This window comes from Ciona robusta, chromosome 9 (genome assembly GCF_009617815.1).
Source record: "Ciona robusta chromosome 9, ASM961781v2".
NCBI lineage: Eukaryota > Metazoa > Chordata > Ascidiacea > Phlebobranchia > Cionidae > Ciona > Ciona robusta.
This window is the reverse complement of record NC_143243.1, coordinates 7308262-7326098: the sequence shown is the minus strand read 5'-3', so window position 1 is coordinate 7326098 and position 17837 is coordinate 7308262. Positions and strand designations below refer to the sequence as shown.

The following is a 17837-nucleotide window of genomic DNA, read 5'->3' as shown; positions in this document are numbered from 1 at the left end:
TAACGTTTTTAAATGTATTTGTTTAATCTCCACATACGGTATAAAATCAGAAACATACGTTGTTGCTTGCCAACATCAGTTGACGCGTTGCTTTCTAGCATTTCTATATATACGTTTACGTCTCGGTACTTCAGTAATCATCATCACTTGATTACGTAGTGGTAAGAGCGGAATGGGCTATTTCTGTAAAACGTTTGTATATAATCGATAAAGAGATCGCGCTATGTATAAAGAACAAAAGAGTAAGATCTTTAAATGGCTATAAGGATATTTAAAGCATGTTTCGAAGGTTAAAGTACGGTGCGAACTGCGTGTATGCGAAATCCTATAACGGCGCATTCAGCAAAAGTTCGTGTAATATTAAGAACTAAGAAGAGGCTATCTGGTTAAATGTGTTAGGATTCTTTATATATGCAAATTAACAATAGTGACTCTGTAAAATTTTAGATATACAATGTATTATTGAGATATAGACATCTGTGTCCCAGAAAAGGTTTTATTTATTTATTAATTTTGTGTTTTTCAGGCTTTAATGTCCATGGGTGACAATAAATAAGCATGGAAGTTATTGAAAACAATGTCAACTTTGACCATCATTCTTCAAAAGATTCTCAAATTATCCATGAACAAATATCCAACTCAGGGACCAGTTCAGATGATGAACAAAATATGAAACCCGATATCGATCCAACTGAATCTGAAAATCTGAATGAAACTGAAATTTTAGAATCTGATGCCGAACAAATTTCAAATGAAGAAGAAACTGATGCTACATCAAGCATTAATGATGATCCGAATGTATCTACTAACAATTCAGATGTAGAACATCAATCTAATAAGGTAAAAGAGGATAAAGCTTCATTGGAAATAAATAGTGATCAGAATATTTCTACAAACAGCAATTCAGATCCAGCAAATAAATCTATTGATGAAATTTCTGATGAAACTTCTAATTTTGAAGTCAAAACACCAACAATTGACAATGAAACGGCTTCTGAGGTTGTTGTTGGGGTTTGTGGTGATGCTTTGAATGAAAGCAGGGTGAAGGTTGTGTCTGTTGTACTTGAAGATGATCGTGTTGTTAAATTTAACCTAGATTGTACAAAGAACACTAACATTAAAAGTTTAAACTTGGCAGTGACTTCCTTTCTCCACGATTCATTAACTTGTGGTTTATACAGCTTGTCCTCACATAAAGAACAAGAGAAACAGATTGTTGATTTTGAAAATGAAATTTTAACTTTAAAGGAAGCGTGTAAGAAACTGGAAGGTGCTAATGTGGAGTTACATCAAGATTTAAAACAAACGCATGAAAAACTGAGTGCTCATGATGTTGCTGCTAAACGAACTATAGCAAGACTACAACAGGATGCTGAAAATAAGTTCAAAGAGCTCAACAAACAATGTGCTGCAGCACAGACTGAAAAGCAAGCGGCCGTGATGAACTATGCGCGAAGGGAAAAGGAATTGTTGGATTTACGGCAGAAAAAAGACGCGGCGGAAATGTACGCGAGAAACACGACAAAGGAACGAGAGAAAGCAGTCGCTCAACTTAAAGCTGTGAAAGCAGATTTTTTTAAGTGCAAAGCAGCTCTGGAAAAAAAGGAAGGGGAATACAGTGTGCAACGACAGGAAATTGAAAAGTTAAAAGAAGAGATCAACTCGCAGATCATTAAAGTTCGTTGGGCTCAAAACAAGTTAAAGACAGAAGTTGATAGTCACAAGGAAACCAAAGAAAAATGTGACAAGATGGTGTCTGAGATACAACAAGCTAAAGAAGAGACTGAGCAGATACGGAAAAACTGTCATGACATGATTAAGACTTATCAAGAATCTGAGGAAATTAAGTCTAATGCTCTGGACATAGAACTAAAAGAAAAGCTGCAAACTTTGACTCAAAAAGAAACTGAAACAAGTGAAGTACGGGGTATATTAAAACAAAAGACAGAGGAACTTAACATGTTAAAAATTAAACACAAAGATTTGCTGGAAGAGGGAAAGGTATTAAAGTCGAGAGTCGAATGTTTGGAAAGTGAGAGAATGAAGAATGAACAAGTAATACACGGCTATGAACAAGTTATGAACAAACAAAAGCTATCTTCAACTCAAATGGCAGAGAAACTACAAGCAATGGAGCAATTACAAAGTCAGTTAGAAGCTGCTAATGTAAATGTGAATGAACTAAAAGTTGAATTGGATATTGCCATTGAAAAACGTGACACTGCAATATCTGATCTTGCTTGCAAAGAAGAGAAGGAACAGCAGTTGCTTAAGTTTACTGAGAGAATGAGCTCAAAAAACACAGAACTTGCTGTCCGGGTAGAAGATCTAAATGCTAAAGTTGTTTCTCAAACAGATGAAATCAGTCTACTAAAGTCACAAAACTCCCAGTTACTTACTGAGGTCCAAAGTGTGACAACATCGCTGGAGGTTGAAACCACAACCAGTAAGAAGTCTACTTCAGACATGTCTACTCGTCTCGAGGAGAAAGAGAAGTCAATTTGTCAGCTGCTACTACAGATTGAAGACCTTAAAGATGAAATGAGGACGGTAAAGAGAAAGAATAATGCCTGTGTGAAAGATTTGTCCAGGCAGTTGAATCAAGCCAAGAGGAAAATGGACAATGTTGATGCACTTTCCAATGCTTCAAGTCCCAACAGCACAAACCATAGTGCAGATTGTGGGAGCATGGGAAGTCGGGCAAGTTCAACAAATTCTTTGGACCGTGTTAATTCATATTCAGGTGAAACAAATGGGACAACAAGTGCAACTTATGACCATGTCTCAGTTCCAGAAACAGCGATCACTGGCAATGCAGGGCCAGTTGACAGACAGATGCTTATTGAGAGAATAGTTCGCTTGCAGCAAATCCACGCAAAGAAGAATGATAAAATTGATTTCCTACAAGAGCATGTGCAGCAGCTGGTTGAGGAGTTGCAGAAGAAACAGCGGCTTATCCAACACTATATTATAAGAGAAGAAGCAGGGGTGCTTGCCCCACCACGCCAACACACTGATTCTAAACCTAAACATGGTATGACCCTTGAACTGTCCATTGAAGTCAATCGTAAAATGCAGTCAGTCCTTGAAGACACTCTCCTGAAAAATATAACACTTAAAGAAAGTTTAGAAATGCTTGGGAAAGAAATCCAGAGGTTACAGTGTAATAAACCAACCACGTAGCACCTGCGAATAATCTTCTCTCAGCAACACTTCGATTTTATTTTTACACCTAAATATATTCCTTATAAAGTCTTGTAACTCCTGTTTTATATAATCTGTGTTTTGTGTATGTTTTTATTTACTTATTGAGCAGACATAACATATATTAAAATTACCACACATTGCAATAACATCTTGCCCAACATTTCTGCAATATTAAGTTCTGAAAAGCTGGAATACCCTGGATCAAATGTTACTTTCAATATTATTGCTTGTTTTTTTCTACTTAATCTTAATTTTATATGTTGTTCGTACTTATATATTTGTTTATTTATATTCTGCACTTGATAGTTAGCTGAGGTGTTGCTGTTACTGTATTTCTGTGGTTCCTGACTGAACCACACATTTTAATCAGTTTACCATTTTTTTTCCCTGAATTTAAGTAACAACGCAAACTAAAATTTTTATTTTGTTAACTATTTCCCATTCCGTTTTTACCACGAACCAAAACTGTTTTAAATTCTACACCTTCGCAAAACTTTTTTATTTCCGTTCCATTTTTATTTATAGTACTTGGGATTTTAAATTGTGCCAACGTGTACATCTTAAACCGTAACGTCATCTAATTCTAAACCGGACTCGTTTTTTGCTCCAATGGTGCTTTTTCCTAACGTTGGGCATCATAGCTTGGGTGCTCCAGATTCCCAAGCAAAAATGGACTTTATTTTTGTACAATGTTGAGTTACTTTGTGCAATGTGACTGTGCTAGAATAAACTAGATCACATAAAGAATATTGAGTGTCGTGTATTTGTAAGGGAAGAAGTTTCAAAGCATAACAGGGTGGGGGAAGCTGGGACACCTTTAGCATCTAATATTTAAATATCCTGATCGTGGTTTAAAAAGTTAACAACAGTCTATGGGAATCGTGAGGATACGGTTTTATAATTCTTTAAATGTTGTTTACTACCGAATGAAATTTGAAAACAGAATGAAAAAGTGTCCCATTTTCCCCGCTTCTACTATATATAAGCGTGAGTGCTACAACGTGAGAAATTTAATTCCTATTTAAGGTTGTCGTTGGGCATCTGCCTTACGCATGCGATGACATGATATTAAGGATTAATTTCAAAGTGATTTTAGCGCAATGAAGGTAATCTTTGAACGTGTGCCACAACAAGTTTACTATTATAGCTAATAGCTCCAACCTAGTCAGAGAAGTTTTTATCCAACCTAATAAACCCTTTTACGGTTGTTGCCATATTTATCAGCCATTGAGTCGAATGAATGGATTTCGTTCCCTATAGCGCGTGTGCGTGTTATCCCATACAAGCTTAACCATTTTCCCGCTTCTCCGAACTCCTTGATGGTCTCCTCAGTGAACTATACTTGACAACAAAATGTGCGATTTTGTGGTGAATGTATGAACCACTGCATTAATGTGACGAGCAAACGTAGCAAAGATCAAATAAAGTGGACAGAAACAAATACCGAACGAAAAACAACACAAATAGTAATAGGAGATAATTTAGAATTATCACATCAACCCGGTATTAACATTAACAGTGGGAATATATAACTGAAGTTGTCGTGTATTTGCATAATAAAGCTGTTGGAAAACAAATTAACGTGGGAAGCAGTAGGATTGCAGTGTACCATGCTGGAAAAGTGTCCCTTAAGTACAAGGGTGGGTGATTCTTTTTGTACTGTGGGGTAAGATGCGATACCGTTCGCACCTAAAACCCATATTTCCTAAACGTGTTTTAAACAAATAACAACGCTCTTTCAGAAACACGGGCTGTGGTTTTTTTGTAAATATTCTTTGATTACCACCAATGGGTCACTAAACGAGAATGGAAACATGTCCCATCTTACCCCACCCTACTACAAGTTTACAATCGTGGAAAGCGGGTGTATGCTATATATAGTGCTGGTGGAGGAAAACCAACGGTAACACAAGCTACACCTTTCAGGTGAGATAAAACATCCAACACCCTACGCTCTTGGGGTGGGAATTGGGGGTCTTGTTGTTGGGGGTGGGGGTCGAACAGTGGGTTTCGGGGTTGCCTTCTTTTCCAATAAGTATCCATGTAGTTGTTCAAAGGTTGGCCGGTCTTCAGGTTGTCGCTTCCAACATTGGCGGATTAAGTTAAACAGAGTAGCAGGGCAGCGTTTTGGTCGTTGCAAATGAACCTGAAAAAAATGAATAAAAAATATAACTCTTATATCCTCGCGTTGCGGAGCAATGATAGTGCCTATAACATCGGTGTTCTGTTTTATACACCTCTTGCTGCCCGCTTACGAGTTACCATGTTCCCAACTTTGTAGGTTAATATTTCACAGGTATTTTTTGTTCGAAATATATGGGTGACAATTTGAAAACCTATAAGGACAATTGGGTTAGAGCAATTGCTGTTATGTGTTTTTCTCATGAACCCACACGCCCGCAATGGCAGTAGCATAGAGCTTTAACTCTGGACTAATGCTCCGAACTGGAGGCTGTTAAACAAATAACCGAATGTCGCTAATATAATTAAACGGATAAGTATTAACCAGATTGCGATGCAGTGTCGAGGAACCGGTCATACGAAGGATTCGAAGGATTTAGATGGGCGTTCCGAGCGTTGGGGTAATGGGCCAAATCTGGCCTAAATCCTAGGTCCTTAACAAGGATCTCAACCAATAAAGAATAATAATAACTAACCAAACAGGCCAAACACTGATTCTCAAGCTGAATATACAATTTACCTCTTCCCCAGTGCGTTTAAAAACGTGATGCATGTTTTCAATCACTTGTTGGTCAGTGAGGGAGTTGTGAGGCTGTAGTTTACAGAAAGAAAAGATTTCCCAAAGTGTAACACCAAACGCCCAGGCGTCACTCGCACTGCTGAACTTGCCCTGAAATAAACCGCAAGAGATTGATTTCAGCTTAACAGGAATTTGCTACGTGCAGTTAATAATACAAATCACGGTTCCATTATCGCTTAGGAGCCGCAGCTCGTGATATGCTTATCGTTGTGATTACTTACCATGAGAACGCACTCCCACGACATCCAGCGAATAGGGAGGACTGCTCGGCCTTGTATTCGGTAATAATCACTCTGATACATGTTCCGCGACATTCCAAAGTCAGCGATACGGATAGAATGATTCGAATCAACCAAGCAGTTCCTGGTTGCCAGGTCACGATGCACGAACTTGTGGGAGGATAAGTAACGCATTCCTGATGCGATTTGCACACACATGTTGATTAGGACTTCATTGCTAAAAAATAAAAATACTCAACACTGATATAATCGACTAATTTTAACTCAACTAAATAAATATACAGAGAAGGGCGGGAAAACATGGGACACCTTTAGTACATCATATCCAAATACTCGTGTTTAAAGAATAAACAACGGTCTATGAGAGTCGTGAAAATACGGTTTTATATTTCTTTGACTTTTCTGTGTTTACTACCAGAAAATAAAAAAAGGTGTCCCGTGACCCCCCACACTACTTTATATAAAAAGACATTATGTGCACCATTTAGGCCCCAGGGCCTTTAAAGTACCGGGTTATTACCTTGAAAACAAACTATTTTCTTTGGAACTTGGGTCGCTATTCATTTTATCAGCGCAGGAACGAAGGTATTGGTTCAAATCCCCATTCTCCATGTACTCAGTTATCATGGCGTATGGTTCGTCGTTCGTACACACCGCAATAAGATGGACAATGTTCGGGTCTTGCATTTGGCTCATTACTCGAACTTCTTTCAAGAAGTCTTCTCTGCAGTACCAGGTTGCATTATAGTAAAGTGAAACACAATGACCAGTGTACCCGCAAAGCGTAAGTGGGCACAGTTTGTCAAATAGAACACCCGTGTTATAACCACTGCTGTTGCCCCGGCATGCGGGGATAAATAAGTTTCATTCATTCATTTAGAACAACTAGTTTTTCATACACATTCAGCATACAACGTTCTGTGTTAGTATTAAATGACAACCTACTTCGCATTTGAAGTTGCATCTGCGCGTAAGACTTTCACCGCCACCAAAACTGGTTCGTCCAATTCACCGGAAAACTGGAACCTAAATATATAGTAGGTATAGGTAAGATGGCCTGTGTTATCATTCTCGGTTATCATTCTATTGGGTTGTAAACAAAAAATGCAACCGTGTCCTAACTATACTCTAAAATATAGCCTTGTTATTTGTTATAATACGATTCGGAAATACAGGATATTACGCGCTAACCGTATCCAACTTCCCTCGTATCATAGTCGACTTGATTCAGTTTCGTGAGAATATAGCTCGGTGTACATGATTAGCGCAATTATTAGCCAGCCGTTTATTGGCCCAATTCCACGCCACATAATTTAACCGGGTTACACATGTCACCCCCGGTTTACGAGTGTTGTAAAAAGTTCAACTCACGGTGCAGATACAAGCTTTCGAAGGCTGTTGTGGGCTTTACAGAGCTGTACTTCACCGAACTGGCCCTCTCCTAACTGCTCAACTACTTCCAGCTTCTCACGAGGAAACTCGGGCGGCTTATCACCATGCAGAGACATAAGGCTCATCATTTCGTCTGCAAATTTAAATATATGATGAATACAACTTGTATTTCCTATAAGTGTGGCTACGTCAGTGGTTAAAACACAAGTTGTTTTACACACCTCGTGTCCACTTACGAACTATCACGTATTTGAACTTGTGAATATTTATTTTGTAGGGATGCTATCATCTTTTGTGTTATATAACTGCCACGGTCGGGCGATTTCGTTTGTAAAAGCCAATACCGACTCGTGAAACAAAATTATATGTTAGGGAGCATTGACAGGTTTACCCACGCTGCATGCTAGATTTGCAGCTAGTTTTTACCTTGGAAATCTGCTTGTAAAGTGCTAGCTGCCGACGCTGTAGTATGCTTGTTTTTTCGATTACGTTTGCCGGTGGGAGGAGTCGACCATGGGACGGCGTATATGTTGTTGCCAGACACGCCTTGGATCGTCTGTGAAAATTAAAACGTTGTTTTTAATGCTATAGTATTGTGTGGTACGGCGGACATCCCTAAAACATAATAATCCATATTTTCTAATCGTGTTTTAAAAATTTTGAAACCCCATTTTACCTGCGTGGGTGCATGGTTGTATGATTCTATAAATATTTGTTGTTTACTACTAAATGAGCAATAAAAGAGAATAAAAACATGTATAGTACTGTGGGAAAAGATGGGACACCTTTAGTACACAATATACAAATATCCTGATCGTGATTTAAACCATTAACAACGGTCCATGGGATTCATTAGAATATAGTTTTATAATTCTTTGAATGTTTTTTGTTTACTACCAAATGGGACGAAAAAATGGAATAAAAGGGTGTCCCATCTTCCCCCGCCCTACTGTACCATCTTACCCCAGCCTATTGTATGTTTGTATGAGATCACACACAGTGGCCTACACAGTTGTCATATATGTGGACAGTAGCGCAGCCAGAAAAAAAGGGGGGCGGGGTACTAATCAAAACATTTTCAAAACATTTTTTTTTACCTTTTTATTGGGTTTAAAAGTAGGGGGTCTCGACTCCCTAACCCCCCCTGGCTGCGCCACTGCATATGGACGTAATAGAAAACTTCATCGCATGAAACTAATACTCGACAAGTGTATTACACATACCGTGTTACCGATGGTACAATTTTGTAATTTACCACAGGTGCGCTCCCATATATAAGATACAAACCTGAGCTTCCAGGGATGGCAGGAAAATGCTGGATTCAGCGTAGTGTGACGAATTCGGGGTGTTCATTGTGACGTCAGGTTGGTTGAGAAGACGTGTAACTTCTTAAACAAAGAGAAAAGTTTAAATTTCTTAAACAAAGAGAAAAGTTTAAATTTCTCTACACACAGAAAGTAGTGGTTTGAAGTGTGGTCAGATTTAGTATAGCCCAGACAGCTTTGCGAATTAATGAAGTTAGTATTTATGTTTAGGTGTAGAAACTACACCGTGTATATTTTCTAGCGTATATTAATACACCTAAAGTACTCCAAAACGTACTTAGACACTACTGGACCCCACCTTTTTACGGTGCAACTTAATATGTTGTGCGAACAAAACTACGTGGTAACTCGTAAGTGGGCACACGGTGTATGAAACAGAACACCCGTGTTATGACTGTCGTTGCACCGTCAAGCGAGGATAAATAAGTTACATACGTGGTAACTCGTAAGGGGGCACACGGTATATGAAACAGAACACCCGTGTTACAACGGGGGTCGCTACCCGTCAAGCAAGGATAAATAAGTTACATTCGTTAAGTTAATGTCCAATTACCTGGTTGATTATAAAGATGAGTAACTTCAGGAACTTGTTGGTAAGGAGGGGGAGGAGACATTACAGCGTCTCTAGGTTGTAAATACAGGTTGTCGTTCGGTTGGTTGGTTGTCGGGTCGATCTGTAGAGGAAAGAATAAAACTGTAATATTTGCAAAACTTATTATTTTATGCAAGTAAATAACTATTAAAAGATATTGTAGGGTGGGGGAAGATGGGACACCTTTAGCACATAAAATCTAAGTATCCTGATCGTGTTTTAAACAATTACTAACGGCCAATGGGAGTCGTAAGGATAAAGTTTTATAATTTCTTGAATGTTTTTTGTTTACTAATAAACGGGGCGAAAAAATAGATGCGAAAGGTGTCCCGTCTTCCCCCACCCTACTGTATATGTTTACAAGAAGAGCTTATTACTTGAATATTACGTTATGCCTGTTAGCAACAGCGGTAGACTACATTTCCCTAATGTAGATCAAACGTATCGTTAAACCTTGAAATTCTATACTACATGAGATGAAATTCATATCCTGCATATGAGCTGCCATGTTTGTATTGAAATTAACCAAAACATGTGTGTATGTACTTTAGCCAGAAAGGTTTGGACAAAATACAATAAAACTTGCCAGTCAAGTTTAAGTTATAACCCTAATACAACACGAACCTCTTGGTAAATTGGCATTGGTGGTTTGCTATCCATCACACCAACCCCTGCACCAGTGGATGAAGATTGCCTTGATATTGGTTCTAATGTCACCATGTGGTCTGAGCGTCCGCAGTTGTCGCTGGTTCTACTGTACGAATACCTCAGTGGTGTCTATATGGAAAATAAGTGAGATATAAGTTAAACGAATTAACTTCTGATTCCCGCACTTCGTGCCCTAGTTGGCACATATTATGTGATTTTGTGGGTAATAATTTTTGTTTTTTTTCATTTTTTTGTAATGTATCGAACCTCGAAACCGTCAACTCTGGGCTACTTGCATGTGCTAACTATTTATCAGTTGTCTATACGTGTCTAGCCAAATCTGGCCCAAATCTCAGGTCCGATGACGTTTCACACTGTATAGAACCACAGCCACATAGAACAGAATAGAAATCTCAGGTCCCACATAGAATATAAACAGATATCTCACCATTTTCTTACGAAGTCTATGCTGTCTATAGCAGAGACCAAGCACTATGAAGACCAACAGCCCAATAACACCAAGCAGACTTCCTATGATAACAGGTAGGTTGTTGGACACCGTGGGTGTTACAGTTGGCTCGTTAGAAACATCTTCGTCGGGATAACGAAAAGCATCGCTCGGTGGTAATACGTCTGGAAATGTGAGGATTAAAGTCACAATATGTTTGAAATTATAAGTCGATAAAAAATGTTTGGTCAAGCTACGACATAAGTTGCTGGGAAAATTAGGTTGAACGAAACGTATTTTATCTTTATGAGATATATTTTGCCTAAAATCGCATCATCAGTTCCTCATTTATACAGAATCTGGTAACTATTAGGTAACTATGTGTTAGGTTTGAATCAAAATCAGTTTGTGCTTGTTAAATTGCAGTAACACGCATTCATGCACCAAAGAAAATTAACAGTTAGAAACATGCGTGTCAAAAAAATCACCCTACTACGTGAGCCTAAACAGTTAGGTGCATTTTCATTAAAAACAGCGAGTCAGCCGGTTAATTATTCCGGTTTAAACCGGTCAAAAGCAGGAATTGCAAAGCGGGATTAGGAAAACAAATTTCAATCTAAGCTCGGTTGGATTTATTACAGAAGCGTTTAAAGCGTCGACCGACAGCGTACCATAACTTGGAACTGCTGGCCAATCCGGGAACGGGGGCGGGGGGGCGGGAAACATCTCGGAGATGTGTGGGTCGGTTGTCACGTGACCTGTGCAAACCACGTGCGTGCACAACAACACGGATTACAACTCGTATATTAGGACGTGGGAATATAGGACACCGTTAGCACGCAATATCCAAATATTTTGATCGTGTTTTAAACAATTAACAAGAGTTTATGGGAGTTGTGAGATGACGGTTTTATGTTTCTTTGAACGTTCTTTGTTTGCTACCAAACAGGACGAGAAAATGGAACGAACAGGTGTCCCATCTTCCCCCAACCTACTATATATTTATGTAAAACAAATGTATGACAAGTTGGTCAACGACATTTGTGGGAAACTTTTGGAGTTTTAGATAAATATGAGTTGGTTTAACGTTGAGCAAATACTGCGTGTTTAACCTAAACAAACTACTGCTGTGGTGATGGGAATTACATCGGCGCTTGGGGTGGACAACGTTAAGATGTGGTATTAATCACAACATGTATAACATGGAACGTGCATGGAGGAAAACTGCAACTTACTGTTATCGAATTCGACTTCGCTAACCAGAAGATATTCGTCCCCAATACGAAAGGAGGCGCGAACATATCTTGCTATTGAGTTTCGCAAAGGTACATCCACGAACCGTGCTGTAGGATCGAAAGCATCTTTCGGCACCTCGTAAGCGAGGCTGCGAGCATTAGCAGTGCTTGGAAATGTTTTTCCGTTAAGACTGAACGACACTCTTACGGACGTGAATAGTCTGTAAAAGTTTAAGTTGCGTTGGATATTCTATAGGCGTATGTTCCTGTTAATACTGAATGTGTAATCGTTATAAATTTACTGATAACTAAGTTAATTGTATATTATAGTAGGTTGGGGTAAGATGGTCCATGTTTTCGTTCTCTATATCGTCCCCATTTGATAATATACAACAATACTTACATAGTTATATAACCGTATCCCCACGACCCTAAAAGAGCGTTGTTGACTGTTAAAAAGACACGATTGAGAAATATGGGATATTGTGTGCTGGGAGCCATCGTACCCCACAGTACTTCATTTGGTTTTATATGATGTAATCCCAAAACCATCCAATAAGTAGAAGCGAACAAATGATTGTGAACCGTTTTAACATTACGTCATTATCATATACCACTATAAGACGATGAAAACCGAGCGCGCTGGGAATTGGAACATCGTAAGATAAGGTAGAAGACTGAACTCAGCAGTTTTTTGTGGTTGGTATTTCAATATGTAATATATAGTACTGTGGGGTAATATGAATACCCTAAGCAGATTATATCACGTATTTTCTAATCGTATTTTTTAAAGTCGTGGGGATATAGTTGTCTTTTTGTAAACATTCTTTGTTTACTATATACCAAATTGGACGAGAAAAAAAAACATGTAATACCCTCCCAAATCCATTACTCACCTTGCTCGACTCGTCATATCGTTACTACAATGAACTCGCATTCTGGTAAAGTTCCTGACGTCAGCAAAGCGAAACGTCATGGTGACGTCATTTGATTTCGATCTGGACCAACCGACGTAATCAAAACCGATGGCGCGGGAAGACACACGGGACTTAGTCTGTCGAAAGAAATGAATCATTCGTTCTTTAATTGCTATAACATTGCTTGGTCGATGTTGTACGTATGGTGTTGTAGGATGGGTGCCGTTACAGTTCATATTACCACATATTTTCCAATCGCGTTTTTAACAATTTACAACGCGCTTTTATAGTCATGAGGATACGGTTATATACATATGAAAGTATTCTTAGGTTAACTGTAATGAACTCCGTGAATTAATTTTCTGAATGGGACGATAAACTCGTAACAGTATTATAGTCGTGAAGATAAAACTATCTTACCCCAACCTACTATATCAACCAGTTCTAACCTGAGATAAATCGTTGCCCCCAATCACACCATCAGTCAACTGTCCGAGCCCGTTTCGAAACCAGTTAGTTGATATGGTACCGTCGTACGTGTCGTCAGAATACTTTGTGTTTCTGGTGTTTGTTTGTCCAGCAATGCTATCCATTGGGGCAGGTATGTCATACGATACCAATCCAGCTACAAAGTAAAAAAACATAAATTTAATCTTGTACGTATAATGTAATTTGTTTTGTTCAATCCTCGTGTGGAGGAGCAACTACAGTCGTTATAACACGGGTGTTCTGTTTCATACACCTCGTGCCGGCTTATAGTTATACCACGTATGCAACTTTGTGGGTGATTATTTTTTTAAGTTTTTAATATTTTTTTTGTGTTTTTTTAACGGATTTTTTTACATTCAGGTAATAATTTGGCAACTCAATATGGACAACTTGGTTGAAGTATTTTCACTCTGCCACAGCGCTGATATAAATTATAATTAGATTGACAACTTACATGCCCAGTGGCAGCCATAGAGCTCGAGACGTAAGCATACAGACATCGTTCTGGTTGAAACTGGAATAATCCGGACATGGCTAGCAGCAGCGACGCCGGGGTTTAGCATTTGACGTTTTACGGTGTTTGTGTCGGCATTCCCTTGAAGTTTCTACGAAAATAAACAATTAAATATCCGACTGCGACGGACAAAAGGGAGCTCTGAAACTCATAATGTCTTGGTAAAGGAAGTCAGATGGGACCATTAGAAACAGCAAAAAATATGAAGACTTGGTGCAATCCTTTGTCTTGATATAACATGCCCTTTATTTGTCTTTTTCATCACAATTTTTTTAAAAATATTTTTAACCAGAAAAACATAGCACATTTACATTCAGTTAAAACATATTTACATTCAGTTAAGAAAAAGTAACCTGCAAGAAAAGGAGACTTGAATCTCCAAATGTCCTTCCACATAATTTAGTGTCTTACCTTTACGCCTTGGTAATTTGACCACTGAAACCAAGTTTCGCCGTCTCGTGAGTAGTTTAGCATGTAGCTGGACGTATACTCACGTCCTAAGCCCCTTGCGTACCTGTAATGCAACATTGGAAATCATTGAAACAATCCCCCGCTGCATCATATTTTAATAACCATCGATCCTAACCTTCCCTGCGTTGCAACGTTCGTTATAAAGTTGGGCTCCGGTAGATCTATCTGTAGATATTGATCAATTGTATCGGGTTGTATGTATCCCGATGGACACCACGCGCCGTCGCCTTCGTCTCTTTCTAGTCTGTGGGTAATCGTCGATGAAATATCGGTCATGGCTCGACTTTTTGTCAATTAGTAATTACAGAACTACAATTCAGCCGCTGCTCGATTTTAAATGGTCGATGTTTTAAATCAATGCTTGTTGTGTTAGATATATAGTATAGGGTGGGGTAAGATAAGACATATTTTCAATCTCATTTCTTGTTACATTTGGTAGTAAATAAATAATATTGACAGAATTATAGTAGGGTGGGGTGAGACGGGACATCTTTAGAACATAATATCCAAATATCTTAGTAGTGTTTTAAACTATTAACAACGGTCTATGGAAATCGTAAGGGTACGGTTTTGTAATTATTTGAATGTTCTTTGTTTACTACCAAATAGGACGAGCAAATAAAATGAAAAGGTGTTCAATCTTCCCCCACCCTATATAACCGTAATCAATACATGCGTCTGTTGTATACACTGTTACGCAATATCCCATTAAGCAGTAAAATCGGTAATCCGACCACGCGCAACTTGATTTACACAGCCACGCCCTGCACGTATACGTTGAATTTCTACCGTGAAATTCGCGTGTCGTCGGACACCTTAAGACAAAAGAACAATCGCGAGAGACGTGTAAACATTTGCCCGCATTATGTAAACAGTAAACACTAAACACCACAACAACAATACTCACCTGGCGTATTGTCCTTTAGTTCCAGGGGCATGGAAGGTGGAGGAAGTAAGAAAGCTATCTCGGATTCTCTTGCTTTGCATTCCAAGCGCATGGCGGCACACTGTAAAAACGCTTACGATTAGATGTGGTAAAACTCAATACAAACTTATGTTTAAAATTTCCAATACATTGAACGTAAAAGTCAAATACATCGAATTTCCACTACATTACACGTGTGATTAACTCGATAAGTTGGTTACTGTGTACGAGTTCTATGATGTGTGCTACTGTGGAGAACGATAGAGCAACATTGACTGCATACAAAATGTTTTAAATGGGCGTCTTAGCCCTATGAATGTACTTTACTGCAGCAGCGAGTCTACAAAGTTAGGCGCCCCCTTACCTTAATGAGGTCAAACACCATAAAATCCGACGGTCGTTACTTTTCAAGGATTACGTAGCGAAGTTCGTCAGGGAAACTAACTGTTAATGCCGATTACAAGTACAGTGAGGGCAGTAAACCGATTTCGACAGCGGATTTACATTGAAAGTAACTTGTGAAAGCGTTGGTTAATGGCCAGGGTTAAACTAATAGCAACACATCGTATAAATTGAAAACACCGCTGAAAACAGCAGTTAAAAAACACGCGAGATTACCATTACACTATATCGGCCATATGTCAGTCTCGTACCTTTAGCTGCATGAAACGGTAACATAATATGGATTCGTTTGTGTTATACCTCATTACCGATTTCCAAACGCGAAAGTAACAGGTTGGGACGTATCCAATCACAACACTTATTGAAAACTAATACGCGATGAAGCACACGGGATTAATCGACTTTTCCGCGCTGGGAAATCCTCACTCCAGTCTCATTATATCAAAGGGAAAATGACGCAAATCCAGTTTCATACGGGCTTGAATATCAAACGTAAGTGTATAGGAATACTTGGTAAAACCGGTTCGTGTTTCAGATGATAGAACTCCGTATAACGAGTATGGTGGTTCTTTATTTTGTCTACGAATTGAAAGGCCTGTCGTCTGCCAGCTATAATGTAGTTTAATGTAAAACAGAACCGCTTTCGCTTTGTGTATTGCGAATGGGGTTACTTCTGCGTAATTATGTTTGTAGCTGTGAGATAAAACTTCGAACCGAAACTTGGCATATAAGCAGATCGGGTATTTATATACTGCACACGGTTCCTTATACACAAGAACGCTTGTAATTGGAAAATCTCACTTCGAAACGGTTTAAACTCGCCTTTAACAATCGCGTATTTGTGTACTACAAATAAAATTACTCAAAAACTTGCGGAAGTTAAATTAACGTGGAAGCTCGTCGCTTCAGCAGCGATGAACAACAACTGCCTTAAGCGAATCTCAACTCGTTTAAACCTTACTGAAGTACATGGTCACGCGTGACTAGCAACTCAGTTTGCTTTCCCCTGCGAATTGGAAACGTTACACACCTGTGCGAAATGGCAGGATGTCGAATTGTCCATTCTGTTACATTGATACACGCGACAACTGCAGTTACTGTATTAAAACCAACAAATATTTCATTTATCTGCCCAGTCAAAATTCTTCGCGTATTAGTGCTTGATGACACGGGTTTAATCAAATTAGCAAACGCTGTAGAAGGCGTGAGAATGTATGTTGGTACGCTGTTTTAAAGGTTAAGTGAATTTCAATGCAATAAAAACGAGCTTCGACAATGAAAACTAACATATAATATCACTACAATCATGGCCGCTGATATGCAGGGTAAGACTCACTGGAAATGGTTTTGGTATTTAAACCGTAACGTTCGAGATGAAAATTGCATCATGCATATATGTATATTCATGTTTGTATTGAAGCCGCCAAGAAAACCCTTGTTTTATGAACATAACATATTATAACTTTAATAAAATCAACTATAACTTTAATAAAATCAACAAAAGTATTTCCATCTTACCTGTATCTATTTGTGCTGTAGTCGGTTGTACCTCTGACAGCAGAAGACAGAACAGCAACGTAATTATAATACTCGATCGATCACTCGGTGGTAATGACTTCGCCTTCATGGTGAACCTTGCACAAGCTTTTCAGCGTTGACGTTTTCCCAAAGGGAGCAGTTTCTTTAACTCCAATTCTGATCCAAAGCCCAGGCACAGCCTAACTCGTCTACGGTTTAATAATTGACAGTCAGACGTTCAGATTATAAGCGTTGTCTCGCCGCGGCCCCAACTAAATCAAGCCGCACTGGAGAAACAAACGTAATGATCAGTTACGCTTGCGCAAATTGCGAGTTCTTTACGAGCACGCGGTAAACTGTAACCTGTTGTCAAGGTTCCGCTGCGTGGATTCGAAAATGACATGACAGTAAACAACTTTGAGAGACCTAAACTACAAAGATACAAAATAGGAATTACATCACTGTTTAACATTCGATCCGACTGTAATCTGACACGTGATATTTTACAAGATACCGCTTCTACGTAAGCACACTAACACCTGATACTTCGACGGGAAAACAAAATGACTTGAGCGCCGTTTCAGCCTTGTTAGCACTATATGACTAAGTCAGCATCTATTCCGCTAACACGCTCAACTCGTTCTCTCCTGGTATTGACAGAGCGTTCAACACCGCAATGCTATCAGAACTAAAGGAGCGACGATATTGCCTTCTCTTCAACATTAGACGAAACCACGTCGAGAAAAAGGCAACA

The 17837-nt window shown here is 38.9% G+C and overlaps 2 protein-coding genes across 4 annotated transcripts; one reads left to right on the top strand and one right to left on the bottom strand.

Annotated features, from left to right (window-relative positions):
- Nucleotides 1–155: 155 nt before the first annotated feature.
- Nucleotides 156–3954, top strand: LOC149731839 (coiled-coil domain-containing protein 186-like). The gene has a single exon (XM_089885113.1). It carries the CDS (start codon nucleotides 559–561, stop codon nucleotides 3181–3183), a length of 2625 nt encoding a protein of 874 aa, XP_089741239.1. The 5' UTR covers nucleotides 156–558; the 3' UTR covers nucleotides 3184–3954.
- A 609-nt stretch (nucleotides 3955–4563) lies between these two features.
- LOC149731838 (discoidin domain-containing receptor 2-like) lies at nucleotides 4564–17735 on the bottom strand. 3 transcript variants are annotated; one of them, XM_089885107.1, is made up of 20 exons: nucleotides 17084–17735; nucleotides 15146–15245; nucleotides 14354–14482; nucleotides 14179–14281; nucleotides 13708–13858; nucleotides 13214–13389; nucleotides 12744–12901; nucleotides 11848–12068; nucleotides 11284–11370; nucleotides 10613–10797; nucleotides 10141–10293; nucleotides 9478–9598; nucleotides 8887–8984; nucleotides 8026–8155; nucleotides 7579–7732; nucleotides 7153–7233; nucleotides 6728–6931; nucleotides 6190–6424; nucleotides 5909–6058; nucleotides 4564–5353 (listed from the first exon to the last, which is right to left on the bottom strand). In XM_089885107.1, the coding sequence occupies exons 1-20, from the start codon at nucleotides 17190–17192 to the stop codon at nucleotides 5156–5158; spliced, it is 2943 nt and encodes a 980-aa protein (XP_089741233.1). In that variant the 5' UTR covers nucleotides 17193–17735; the 3' UTR covers nucleotides 4564–5155. The 3 variants fall into 3 exon arrangements, with proteins under 3 accessions (XP_089741233.1, XP_089741232.1, XP_089741234.1); XM_089885106.1 differs by having other exon boundaries at nucleotides 8887–8987; nucleotides 17084–17734; XM_089885108.1 differs by lacking the exon at nucleotides 11284–11370 and having other exon boundaries at nucleotides 8887–8987; nucleotides 17084–17730.
- Nucleotides 17736–17837: the final 102 nt, after the last annotated feature.